Source organism: Furipterus horrens, unplaced genomic scaffold, assembly GCF_987537825.1.
Source record: "Furipterus horrens unplaced genomic scaffold, mFurHor1.1.pri manual_scaffold_1, whole genome shotgun sequence".
In the NCBI taxonomy this organism is placed as follows: domain Eukaryota; kingdom Metazoa; phylum Chordata; class Mammalia; order Chiroptera; family Furipteridae; genus Furipterus; species Furipterus horrens.
Genome location: NW_028327171.1, coordinates 106607176 through 106620975, shown reverse-complemented (window position 1 = coordinate 106620975; position 13800 = coordinate 106607176). Strand labels below are relative to the sequence as shown.

At 37.8% G+C, this 13800-nt stretch overlaps 1 protein-coding gene across 3 annotated transcripts in view; it reads left to right on the top strand.

The window, feature by feature from the left end:
• The window catches only part of HSPBAP1 (HSPB1 associated protein 1), a 66426-nt gene that overhangs the window by 9343 nt on the left and 43283 nt on the right, over positions 1 to 13800 (top strand). For 2 of the 3 annotated variants that reach the window (XM_090277467.1, XM_090277457.1), the window contains exon 2: positions 3747 to 3932. In XM_090277467.1, coding sequence (XP_090133593.1) covers positions 3747 to 3932 — 186 coding nt within the window. Of the gene's footprint in view, positions 1 to 3746; positions 3933 to 9233; positions 9410 to 13800 lie in introns of those variants that run through there. The other variant, XM_090277479.1, reaches the window with a different exon arrangement.

Genomic DNA, 13800 nt, shown 5'->3' with positions numbered 1-13800 from the left:
CCCCATTCATTGTTGTTTAAACTTTCAGAAACCAAATTAGTTTTATCTCACAACCAGCTGATTGTTTTATTTCACTGATAGGCCTGAAATTCTGTAAATATGTTAATTTCCTGTTATGGTGAGCATCCTCCTATTCTGCACTATATGTTTTTTAACATTTTTCATTCATGTAGCAAGTATTTGAACTTTTAATATATTCCAGTCCCTGGGCCTATTAAATAATGTCTTGGATTTTTAAATCAGATCATTAAATACTTTAAAAATTAATATTATGTTAGAGGAAAAATATGTATTTACTTCTTTGAAGCTATTCTGTCATGTTTGGGGAACTTTCAAAACCATATGATCTGTTGGCTCTGACTCTTAAGATGATCAGAATAAATAAGCTCCCAACCCCAAAAGAACTGGTGTTTCTGTTTATCTCTGCTCTTTAAATTTCTAGAAGTAAAATGTTCAAAGCTTGAGTATTTTACAACCTTAGAACTGACAGAATGCTACAGTGGGTCAGACCAGCCATGATTCATCCAATTTAAGCCACAGGTTACTTTATAGGGATGTTTTTTTAAAAAGTCAACTGAGTAAAATGTAAAGATCTTACTGGCTTTATTCAACAATTCATGAATCAGGCAGTGTCCCATCTAGCAGATATAAAAGAGCTCCAAGGAGCTATACAAAATGAAAGACTTTTATGGACACAAGGGAGTGGGAACAAGGAAATTATACTATCAACAAGTGGATTGGTTGTGGTGAGGTCATTTTCCTTTAGGGAATGTCAGGGTCTATCAGGAACGTTACCTCACTAGCGCTGACCAGGTGATGCCTGATTGGTTTAACATTCCATTTCTAGGAGAGACTGAGACTGTAATTAAGTCTCAGATTGGTGACTTCGGCCTAACATAAGCGACTCCATTTTGGGTCTGTTGTCTTGTTTTTAACAGAAAGAATATGGTTGTCCTTGAAACCAATAGCCTCAGAAGGCTAGGTATTATACTAGTTATGAGCTAATAACAGAGTCTTGACTATAAGAGTTAATTTCCTTTTATGTGAAAGGATTCAGGAGGTAGAATTTTGCTGGTGTTGACTCAGTGGCACGAGGATGGACATCTTTGCATTCTTTCAGCTGAGGTCGCAATTTCCTAGGCCTTTTTTTTAATCTCTCGAGATGGCTAACCATTATGTCTGTTTTCCAGGCCAATGGTAGGAGAGGAGAATAAGGGCAAAAAGGCTGACTAGGCAACTTCCAGATATATATCTCTAGCCATTCCTGTCTGCAAAGGAGTCTAGGAAATATAATTTATCAGCTACTCCCATTGCCCAAAGTTCCATTAGTAGGAAATAAGAGAAGTGGTATTGGGTAAGGTGGGCAACCAGCAGTCTCTACTACAGCTGTGAACACCTCCCCCAGCACACATACACATGCATATATGCACAAACCAAAACGTTTCTCTCTCCCCCCAAATATATATGGATTTATTACTTATGAATCAGTCTAAAGCTTCCCTGAATCTATTTATCTTTTCAACTTATATTACCTCTCCTGAGTTTGTAGTACTAGTGCAAGTCCCTCAGTTTTAATTCTATGGAACCAGGATTGTGCAGTAGAAAGAGCACTGAACTCGGATTCAGGGAACTTGACATATAGTTTCAGTTCTTCACTGGGGTGTTGACCTTTGACATCTCAGCTTCCATTTCTTCCTTTGGAGAGTGGTAATAAAATACCTTCTGGGCCTTGTGTTTTACATGCTTCTTAAAGGATCACATGTGCATTTTTATTTAAATTTATATAAAAGTATATGGCACATTTCTCCATCTTGACCATATCTGCTTTTTTCACTGCCCCTCCTTGTTGTTCAGGATCCTATTATCACACTTCTCACTTGGCAACTTCAACAGTTCTCTGAGTCAACTGCAGTCCTTACATCTCTACACGTTTCTATATAGCCCTAATTTTTATTGTTAGTGGATATATGTATGTGGAGAAAATATTTAGTAAATAGTTTTTTCTTTTAAATATTAGGTTGTTTATATTTTCATATTTACGTTGTGGTAGTAGATATTTTGTGCGTTCGTGTGTATACATATATAATATGTATGAATGTGTATATAGCTTATGGTTAATTATTTTGTTAAAAGCAAATTCCTATAAAATAAGTTACTAGGTTAGTGGGTGGTTCTTTGAGACTTCTGCTTTATTTTCCCCATTGTTTCTTAAAGGATAGTTCTAATTTATATGCCACTGTAACTTTTTATACATAGTCTAGTAAAACTTTAAAAATATATAATAAATATGATTGCGGGAGAGGGGGTGGGTTGGGTGGGGGAGAGAAATTAGGGGAAAAGGGGACAACTGTAATTGAAAAACCAAAAGAAAAAAAAAAAGAAAAAAAATATATATAATAAAAAGTGCAGCTTGTCCGTTTTCATGCTCTCAGGATCTAGGCATTACAAGTCTGGGAAGATTTAGTGCACTGCAATGTAGGTAACCTTGCATTTATAGGCCAGTATGGGTTCAGACCTTAAATGTGAATTTATCATACATGTCAAAAGTGAGAAAAAAAATATCTCAAGCAAAGATAGATAGAACATTTTTTTATTCCTTGTCACATCCTGGTTTTTTTAACAGGGCTCTTCAGTGCTTGAGTCCTTCCCCATCCCTCTTCCTTTTATCAGAAAGTTTGGAAACAAGTTGCTTGATGAGAGAATTTGGATTATGAGCTTTTCTTAATTTTTTTAAATTAAATGTAATTACAGATTAGGTAATTGAAATACACAGTTTAGCTGATTTAGAGAATTGTAAATATATGTTTAGGGTATCAGAGTAGGAAGCATTTTTACCTTTGCCAAAAATCTTTCATCTTAAGATGTCTTTTACTTGTTCTTTCATTTAACAAATACTAATCTTTACTATCCTGTCCAGAATTAACATTCTGTGATTTTGTGAAACTTATTGAAGTGTCCAGTTAATTCATAGCCCCTATACTGTTTAGAGATGCAATTGAAGCCAAGGGTTAACATCCTAGCACATTTTTTAAATCTTTTTATATCTTTCAATAAAAATAATTCCTCTTTTCCTATTGATTGGTGTATGTTTTATTAATTCAGTAGTCTTTTGGGCATAAACATGTGACAAAGCAAGTAGAATTGTTGCTGACTCCAACAACTCTAGCTCTAGAGATGTTTCTATTAGCATTTCTTACATAATCCTCTATTTAAGAAATAATTTTTTCAAAAAATTGCATCTTTTAAATTTAAATAGTTGGAAAGCCTTTTAAAAACATTGAAAATTGTAAATATTTTCAAACATAAGAACTATGTAGGCCCTGGCTGGTGTGGGTCAGTGGATTGAGCACTGACCTGCAAACCAAAAGATCGCTGGTTTGATTCCCAGTCAAGACACATGCCTGGGTTGGGGGCCAGGTCCCCAATCAGGGGTGTGCGAGAGACAACTGATCGATGTTTCTCTCACACGTTGGTGTTTCTCTCCCTCTCTTCCTCTCTTTCCTTCTCTAAAAGTAAATAAATAAAATTTAAAAAATAAAATATTTAAGAATTATGGTTGTTTGATATTAAATATTTCTATGAACTGTAATAAGTGAAGTGTAATTACACAAAAAGATTAGCTGTAATAAAAATGATACTAGCTATTTTTCTTTTTTAATGTATTTTATTGATTATATTGTTCTATTTTTCATATTATATGAAATAACTTTGTAGTTATCTGTATGTTGTTCTATTTCTCTCCCTAGATGAACATGTCAAACCTTTTACGCCAGAGAAAGCAAAAGAAATTATCATGTCTTTACAGCAACCTGCAGTCTTCTGTAATATGGTTTTTGATTGGCCAGCACAACATTGGACTGCTGAACACCTTTCTGAGGTCCTTCATGGCAGGCAGATACGGTTCAGGATGGGGATGAAAAGCACAGATACAGGTAGGACCGTAAGTAATTATAATAATGTCTTTTCAGTAGCATTTCCACATTCCAAGCAGTGGTTTCTTTATCTCTAGAAATCCTTTATTTTTAATTCTCTCTTTGAACATTTACAGTTAAAGAATATCTTATTAGATGTTGTAGAAGGACAATTTGTGTTCAGATTGTTTTTTGAGAAGGAACAACCTATAGTTTATAATTTCATATTAAATGCTTTTGTTCATGTATATGGTAGGTACTTAATAAATAATTGTTAATGTGTTATTATTACTGATTGAAAAAGACCAATACTAATATAATAGTTGCTTACACTTCTGACTTATGTATTAAGTGTCCCTTTATTTGTGGCTTCCGGTACTATTTATAGGGCACAGTCTCGGTTGAAATTTTATCTCTGCTTTATCAGCTGTCTGACCTCTATTGCATTGCATAACTGTGAAACATATGTGAAGCTGTTTTTTTCATTCTCTTAAGCAATTAGATTTTGCCAGCTCTCTCTTCTTTCCTGAAGGCTTGTAACATTTTAATTTTTTGCCTTTTAGTAAGAAAAGCAATTTTTGTTACCTCTAAAAATAGTTAATTTAAAGGAAAGATGCCCTAGCCAGTTGTTTGGATCATTGTCCCATGCACCAGAAGGTTGCAGGTTTAACTCCCAGTCAGGGCACATGCCTAGGTCGCAGGTTCAGTCCCTAGTTTCTCTCGCTCTCTCACTCTCTCGCTCTCTCTCTTAAACACACACACACACACACTCACTCGCTCACTCTCCCCTCTCTCTGGCTCCCCCCACCACCCTTCCTCTCTGGAAGCAATAATCGTCGGGTGACGATTAAAAAATAATAATAATAAAGGAAAGAAATAGTACTGTTTCTAATCTAAAGGAGTTCATAACCATTCATTTCAGAATGTGTGTTTAACTTATATTTAAATAGGGTAAGTTTGATAGTCCAGAAATTCAGTGTTTTAATTACTGCTGTGAAGTGGCTTATGAATATCCATTAATAACTGAGACAGAGCTAGAAAATAATCCAGCTTCTCCAAGCTTCTTTCTTTTATGTTGACCTTCTAGGTTTTTGGTGTCTAGAATCTCCTTGTACTCCCATGACAGGTAAAGCAAGATTAATATACCTGAAACTCTGTGGCATCTCATTCTAATTACAGACCAAAATGTTTACTGTATTTTAAAATTAAATGCTAGAACAGCAGTGTTCTTGGGCTGCTCCAATTGAAACAGAACCCATGGGCTGTTTAGTTAGGGGTCCAACTGCCCGCCGCCAGAATTATAACTCTGAATACCAGAGTTTGGTGAAAAGAAAAAGAATTGTTTATTTACACATAGCCCTGCTTCCCCCTCCCAGACCTGGCCAGTCTTAGGAAAGTCAGAAACACCATTTCCCTACTTCCTAGGCACAGTTCAGCTTTACCAGTAGCTGCCAATCACTCAATTCTGATTGGGGAGGTCCTTTCTGTGCTGTGGTGCCCTCCAGCTCTCAGTGCAGGACCGCCTGGATTCTCAGCCTCCTTGTAAACTGCCTTTTTCCTGTAAACCGTATGCATCTCCTTTCCTTCTCAAAACCGCATGGCGAGAGCTTCTTCTTTAAGCAGCCTGGAGACCCTTTCTCCTCCAAGCCACATGGAGGGAGCCCACGAGAGCCCGGGCCAGAGCGAGCCAGAGAGAGAGAGAACCAGCCCCAGAGCGCCAAAGAGAGCTAAAATGTCCGCAGCTGCTTATATCTCCCCGACTGCGTCCTCTCACACCGTGGGTGTTGCAAACGGTTCTGACCATTCACAGAACCCTATGCAGGCTCTGTAGGCTCCTTCCTATCAGCCCACAGTCCAAGATCCCTCCCATCTCCCTGAGCCTTGGAAGTAAAGCGGATCTTTGTGCAACAATGTTTCCAGCCACTAGCCCCAGGCAGGCAAGGGCATCCTGAAAGCTGCTTCCTTTTCCCTATCTCCCAGCCGCAAACTCTGGGGTTTGTTTTTGGACTCCCCTGTTTCTGTAACAGTTTCAGGCACTGTTCTGAATGCTTTATACATATTAACTCTTAATCTTCTTCAAACTCTCTTAGAATAGTACTACTATTATCCTGTTTTATAGATGAGGCACAGTAATTTGACATTTTCAAGGTGATACTTAAGCATAAAAGAAAGAGAAAGTAGAACATCTTGGTGATTGTGAGCAACTCCACTGACTTTTTATTGAAGATATTTTGTTCTTTTTTAAAAATAATTCAGATACAAATCACATAATGTAAAATTTACCATTTTAAGTATACAGTGGTTTTAGCATACTCAAAATGTTGGGCAACCATCACCACTCTCTAATTCTAGAACATTTTCATCACCCCCTAACGGAGTCTAGTACCCTGTAAGCAGTCACCCTCTATTCCATCTTTCCCCCAGTACCTGGCAACCCCTAATCTACTTTTCTGTTTTTATTGATTTGCCTATTCTGGGTACATCATATAAGTGGAACACACAATATGTTTTCTTTTGTGTCTACTTCCACTCAACATAGCGTGTTTTCAAGATTCATCCATGTCATAGCATGTATCTGTACTTTATTGTTATTACTGGATAATATTCCATTATATGTATATATCACATTTTGTTTATCCATTAATCAGTTGCTGGTCATATGGGTTGTTTCCACTTTTTAGCTATCACGAATAGGGCTGCTATTAACATTTATGTACAAGTTTTCATGTGAACATATGTTTTCATTTCCCTTGGGTTTTATATCTAAAAGGAACTGCTGAGTCATACAGTAACTTGGTGTTTAAGCCTTTTGAGGAATTGCCAAACTGTTTTCCAAAGCAGCTGAACCATTTTACATTCCTGCTCCAATGTGTGAGCATTCCAGTTCTCTATCCTTGCCGACACTTATTCCAGTTTTGATTCTAACCATCCTAGTGGCTGTGAATTGTTATCTCATTATGATTTTGATATGAATTTCCCTTGACTAATGATGTTCAGGATTTTTTCATATGCTTATTGACCTCTTGGGTAGCTTCTTTGGCAAACTGTCTATTCAGATATTTTGCCCATTTACTGATTCTGACTTTTTTACTTTTCTTTTATTGTATTTTTTCCATTACCATTTATCCCCCTTACATCCTCTCCCTGCACAATTACCACACTGTTGTCCATGTCCACGAGTCCTTTTTCCTTTTTGTTCTATCCCTCTACCCCCTAACCCACCTCCCTTAGCTGTCAGCCTGCTCTCCATCTATGAGTCTGTCTCTTTTTTGCTTGTCAGTTCAGTTTGTTCTTTAGATTACACATATGAATGAATTCATATGGTAGTTGTCTTTCTCTGAGTATTTCACTTAGCATAATGTTCTCCAGGTCCATCCCTGCTGTCACAAAGGGTAAAATTTTCATCTTTTCTATGGCCGAGTAGTATTCCATTATGTAAATGTCCCATCTTTTTGTATGTCTGTTGGCCATCTGTATGTGCTCTTTGGAGAAATGTGTGTTCAGGTCTTTTACCCATTTTTTAATTGGATTGTTTGGGGAGGGGGGTTGTGTGTGTTTGTGTGTTGAGTTCTTCATAAATTTTGGATATTGACCCCTTATCTACTGATGGACACTTGCGCTGCTTCCATATCTTGGCGATTGTAAATAACACAGCAGTGAACATAGAGGTGCTTATGCTCTTTTGAGTTAGTGTTTTTGGTTTCTTTGGATATATTCCCAGAAGAGGGATCTCTGAATCAAAAGGCAGATCTATTTTTAACTTTTTGAGGTGTCTCTGAACCATTTTCCACAGTGGCTGCACCAATCTGCGTTCCAACCAACAGTGCACTAGGGTTCCCCTTTCTCCACATCTTCACCAGCACTTGTTGTTTGTTGATTTATTGATAGCCATTCTGACTAGTGTGAGGTGATATTTCATAGTGGTTTTATTTTGCATTTCTCTGACGATTAGTGACATTGACCATCTTTTTGTATGTCTGTTGGCCATCTGTATGTGCTCTTTGGAGAAATGTGTGTTCAGGTCTTTTACCCATTTTTTAATTGGATTGTTTGGGGAGGGGGGTTGTGTGTGTTTGTGTGTTGAGTTCTTCATAAATTTTGGATATTGACCCCTTATCAGATATATTGACAAACATGATTTCTCATTCCATGGGTTGTCTTTTTATTTTGTTGGTGATTTCCTTTGCTGTGCAAAAACTTTTTAGTTTGATGTAGTCCCATTTATTTTTTCGAAATTTTTTTGCTTTGGGGGTTTTTGATCTTTTTGTTGTTTACTTGTAAAAGAGTTCTTTGTATATTCTGGATACTAAACACTTACAGATAGGTAACTTGCAAATACTTTTTCTCATTCTGTGGATCATCTTAATAATTTGTTCTTTTTAAAGTTATTCTTTGAGTATAAATGCAGTTCTTCCCCAAGCAGTATGGGGTAGTGGTATAAGAGAGCTGACTCTGGAGTCAGTTTGCATGGGATCAAATTTTGGCTTACTGTGTGACTTCAGGCAAGTCACTTAACTTTTCTGTAACAGAAATGCATTCAAGATTAAATGTGTTTATACACAGAAAACATTTAGAACTGTGCCTAGCACATAGTAAATGACAAATATTATTTAAAAATAAAAATAATTAAAAAATAAAAATGTGACCTCCTCATTGTAGAGAAGATTGAAAAAAATGTGAAGGTCCAAAGAAATGTAAATACACTTGGTCCTGTCACCAAAATGTATATATGTCCACACAGATCTTTCTGTATTTTAAAAATAACGTACTAATTTTTATAGCCTGCTTTTTTCTATTTAACATACTCTAAGCAGCTTCTCTTGACATTAAATGTGACTTTTAAATGGCTACCCAATATTCCATTGTATGTAGTATCATAATTTATTTTTTAAATTCTATTATTTTGATTATTTAGATTGCTTAGAAGTTTTACATTTATAAATAAGACTGTAGTGAACAGCTTTAAAAATAAATCTTGGCCAAATTTGTGACTATTTCTCTAGAATAGATTCCTAGAAGGAGAATGACTGGATCAAGGGATGTGATCATTATTATCACTAGTGGCAGTATCCATGAAGCTTCTCATTCAGGGACCCTCTGAGTCATTCTGAATGCCTCTGTTACATGGTGTCTGGTGACTTGATAACTTACACCCTAAATATAAGGTTGGTGCAAAAATGTCTGTTTTCAAGGTCTATTTTAAAAATGGAAAAGCCCATGATTATGAAAATATTTATTTGTTAACATAACCTCCTTTGCTTTCTAGAACCTCATCCCATCTGTCAACTAGCTTATAAATGCCACGCTTGTAAAATTCTTTAGGTTTTGAAGCAAAATATGAATCCAACTCATTTTCATCCTCTTCTCTTGATGTCAACCTAAGACCGTCAAAATGGTTCTGTAGTCCCCGAAACAAGTGATAATCAGAAGGAGCAAGGTCTGGAGAATATGGAGGATGAAGCAGTATTTCCCAACCAAGCTCTTTCAAGAAATTTTTGGTGAGTCGAGCTGTGTGAGGATGAGCATTATCGTGATGAAAGATGACACCCTTTCTGTTGATTAAGGAGGGTCGCTCTTGGTTCAAAGCTGCTTTCTAACTATAAACTTGTTCACAGTAAAGATTAGCAGTAATTGATCATTGTCTAACAATGTAATGGACAGTTCCTTCTATATTCCACCATACACTCAACGTGATCTTCTTAGGATGAAGTCCTCCTCTTGGGTGTTGAATTCTTCTTCCTCCTCTACTGATCCATGGCCAGTGGTTTGTAACGTTATGGTAAAGAAGCCACTTCTCAGCACCTGTAACAAGCCTACCTAAAAATGGTGCCTGACGGTGTCTCAAAAGCAATGATTCACAACAAGCAACACACTGTTGCAGATTCTCTGGAGACAGTTTGTGTGCAATCCATTTTCCAACTACTGAAACCTTTCCAGTCCTTTCCAGTTGCCATAGCACAGTTGTATGGGCTACATTAAATTGTTCTGCAAGTTCCCTAGAGGTAATGGTGGGGTTTTCTGTGACAACAGCTTCCAGCACTTCGGAATCAAGTTTTTTGGACAACTCTCTTTTGGCTTGTTTTTCAAACTGAAATCCCCACTTTGGAAACAGGAAAACCACCTCCTGCAACTTCTTTCAGTCACTGCATCGTCCCCATAAGCGCTCTGAATAGACTTTGCTGCTGTACTTGTATTGGCACCTTTATGAAACTCATAGAGTAAAACATTTCTAATGTGGTCTTTAAATGGGACGAACATGGGTGCAAATATTGCAGACGATTATGAACAATACTTTGATAATCTGAAAAAATTAGGTATTAATTAGACACTGTGACATCAAAAAATATAAGAAGAGGCACAAATTTAAATACTATCTAAAACTTTCTTTTTAAAAAGTCGAACATTACTTTTGCACCAACCTGATATCTAGTATCAGCCTGCTTCTCTCTCTCTCTCCATGGCCATTCTCTAGTTGGGGTTACCCTGCTCTCTCACCTCATAGTTGCAGTAGCCTCATCTTTAGTTCTTCTGTACCTTCTCAAGTGCTCTCCTCACCTAGGCTATTCCTCGTACTGAAACCAGAGACTTTTTGTTGTTGTTAACCCTCATCTTATTTCTCTGCTTAGAACCCTTGAATTGCTTCCCGTAACACTTAAATTGCTTCCCGTAACACTTAAATTGCTTCCCATTACCCTTAGGCTAAAGATCAAAATTTTGTTTTCGTGTGGAAAGCTGTTTGTCTCATCAACTTAATCCCTTTTTCCTGAGCTCAAGCCAAACAAGCATTTTTTTAGTTTTTGTATTTCCAGAGGTTTGCTTCTTACTTCAGGGCTTTTGCATCTGTAGACTAGCCATTCATTTTTCTGTTCTTTCCCCTTACTGCATCTTTACCTAGTTAATTTCTCTTATTTCTTCAGGTCTGAGCTCAAATGTCATTTTCTCATGGAAGTCTTTCCTGACCACATCTCCTTTCCCCACCCCTAAATGTGTGACCATTAAATGATCTCAGACACCTATTATTTCTTAGTAACACTTAGCATACTTATAATGGCATGGTTAGTTATACTAATAATTAATTCTCTAAAGGTTCTATTACCATGAAGAAGTGCACCTTTGTGAGGGCCAGGGCCATGTCTCATCATGGGCTGAGCACCTAATGGACATTCAGATATTTGTGGAGTGAAAGAATAAAAGGTCTTTGATACTATGGCCAAGCACTTTGCAAAAGCATTAAAAAAAGTTTTTAAAAACCTTCACCCGAGTATATGTATATTGATTTTAGACAAAGTGGAAGGGAAAGAAAGACAGAGAGAAACATTAGTTACCACCTGCATATGCCCCAACCAGAGATCAAACCTGCAACCTAGGTGTGTGCCCTGACCAGGAATCAAATCCACAACCTTTCAGTTTATGGGATGACGCTCCAACCCACTGAACCACCGGGCCAGGGCTGCAAAAAGCACCTTTTTTAAAAGTATATTTTATTGATTATGCTATTACATTGTTCCAATTTTCTTTCTTTCCCTTTTGCCCCCCCTCCACCCGATACCTCCTTTCCCTCCAGCAAAACTCCCGCTTAGTTCATGTCCATGGGTCATGCATATATGTTCTTTGGCTTCTCTATTTACTTTACCATTCTTAACATGCCCCTGTCTATTTTGAACCTACCACTTATGCTTCTTGATCCCTGCACCTTTTCCCCCATTCTCCCCTTCCGCCCTCTCCGCTGATAACCTTCTATATGCTCCCTATATCTATGGTTCTGTTCCTGTTTTAGTTGTTTGCTTAGTTTGTTTTTGTTTTTTAGATTTTTTTTTTAATTAAAAGATTTTGGCATTTAATATGATATGTCTTGGTGTGGTCCTCTTTGGGTCCAACTTGTTTGGGACTCTCTGTGCTTCATGGACTTGTACATCTATTTCTTTCACCAAGTTATGGAATTTTTTCTTCATTATTCCTTCAAATAAGTTTTCAATTTCTTGCTCTTCCTCTTCTCCTTCTGGCACGCCTATGATATGGATGTTGGCATGTTTAAAGTTGTCCCAGAGGTTCCTAAGCCTCTCCTCGTTTTTTTCAATTCTTGTTTCTTCATTCTGTACTGGTTGACTGTTTATTCCATCCTTATGTTACAATACATTGATTTCAACCTCAGGTTCCTTCCCTTCACTGTTGGTTTCCTGTGGAATTTTCTTCATTTCTCTTCACTTCATTTCTTCCCTTATGTGTTTGCCGTAATCAGTCATTTCTCTGAGCATCATTATCACCAGTGTTTTGAACTCTGCATCTGTTAGGTTGGCTACCTCCTCCTCGCTTGTTCTCCTTTTGGAGCCTTCTTCTTCTGGGCCAGCCTCCTCATCTTGACAGCCTCCTATGTTTGCTTCTGTGTCTTAGGTAAAGCTGTGGCACCTGTTACATTGTAAAGGGCGGAGCCTTAGGTATTCGTCAGTGCAAGGCAACTGGTTTCACCACTTTGTGGAGCTGTATGTGTGGGAGGGGTCAGAGAGGGAGCAATGCTGTCTGCTCAGCACTCACCCCTTTTCCAGACACATCTCCCACTTCCATATGAGACTGGTGCCTCTCTAGTTGTTGCCCTGGTGATGGTTCCCAGATGGGTGGGTTTGCATTTGTACTATGACCATGGGGGTTCTATAAGCAGACTCTCCTGAAAGACCAGCAGTTTTCTTCCACTGCTCCAAACACCACTGGTTTTCACAGTCAGAAGTAATGAGACTTTATTTTCCTGGGGCTGTGATTGCTCCCCAGGTGTCCCTCCTGGCTTTTATATGTGACTGCTTGTTTGGCTGACTGGCTGCAGCCACTGCTTTGCTACCACTGCTGCTGCTACATGGCATCCTCTCTGCCCAAACTCCCTGCCTCTGCCCCTCCTACCTGTCTGGATGAGTATTATTTCGTAAGTCTTTGTTGGATTTCCATGCAGTTTGATTTTCTGGCATTCTGGTTGTTTTTTGTTTTGAGGTAGATGTATTCCTTCTTATGGTTTTACAAGGAGGCAAAGTGTGTCTACCTACACCCCCATCTTGGCCAGAAGTCAGAAAGCACTTTTAAAAAAAATAATCTTCTTTGGGTTGATGAACCCATAGTCCAATATACAGATAATGTATTATAGAAGCCTGAAACCTATATAATTGTATTAACCAATGTCACCCCAATAAATTTATTTTTAAAAAGAAATAAAAAAATAGTCTTGCTGATAGGTGATAAATGCTCTCTCATAAGTTTAATTAACATTTCTTTGATTGCTGGTGTTATTGAACTTGTGTTCGTGTTTATTAGAAATTTGTATATTTTTTCTGGTAATTGTTCTTTGACTATTCCTTATTGTGCTTTTGGGTTTTGGAGTTTTTTACAAAATAAGTTCCTTATGTATTAAGAATACTGTATTTGTTACTAATCTTACCAGACTGAAGGGATACATTTGCCTGTATGCATCAAAGCCCAATAAAATGCAAACAAGAGTTTACATATATTACAGAGTGAAAGGGAGTTTTTTCAGGTGGCGTCTTGGTGTAAAACCCAACAACTAGTGTTGAGGAAAACAGGTTTTTATTTACAATATTCCAACCTGGGGAGGGCAGTGAGCACTTTAGCTCAAAACCCTGTTCTCCCACAGGACCCAGCACTTCCATTGCTCCCCAAAAGCCTATTGGCCAAAATCATACTCAGAAGTTCCCCATCCCTTATCTGTCAGCTGTCTCCTTCAGGATCTGGGGTACGATGTCATCAGCCTCCATAAAACAGTCCGGCAAAACATGTACCGTGTTTCACTGGGTCACACATGGTTCTCTCTCTGCCCTTTCAAAGCTACATGGATCTCTTTCTTTCTGCCTCCTTGCAAACTGTGTGGGTATCTCTCTCTTCGCTCTCCCCC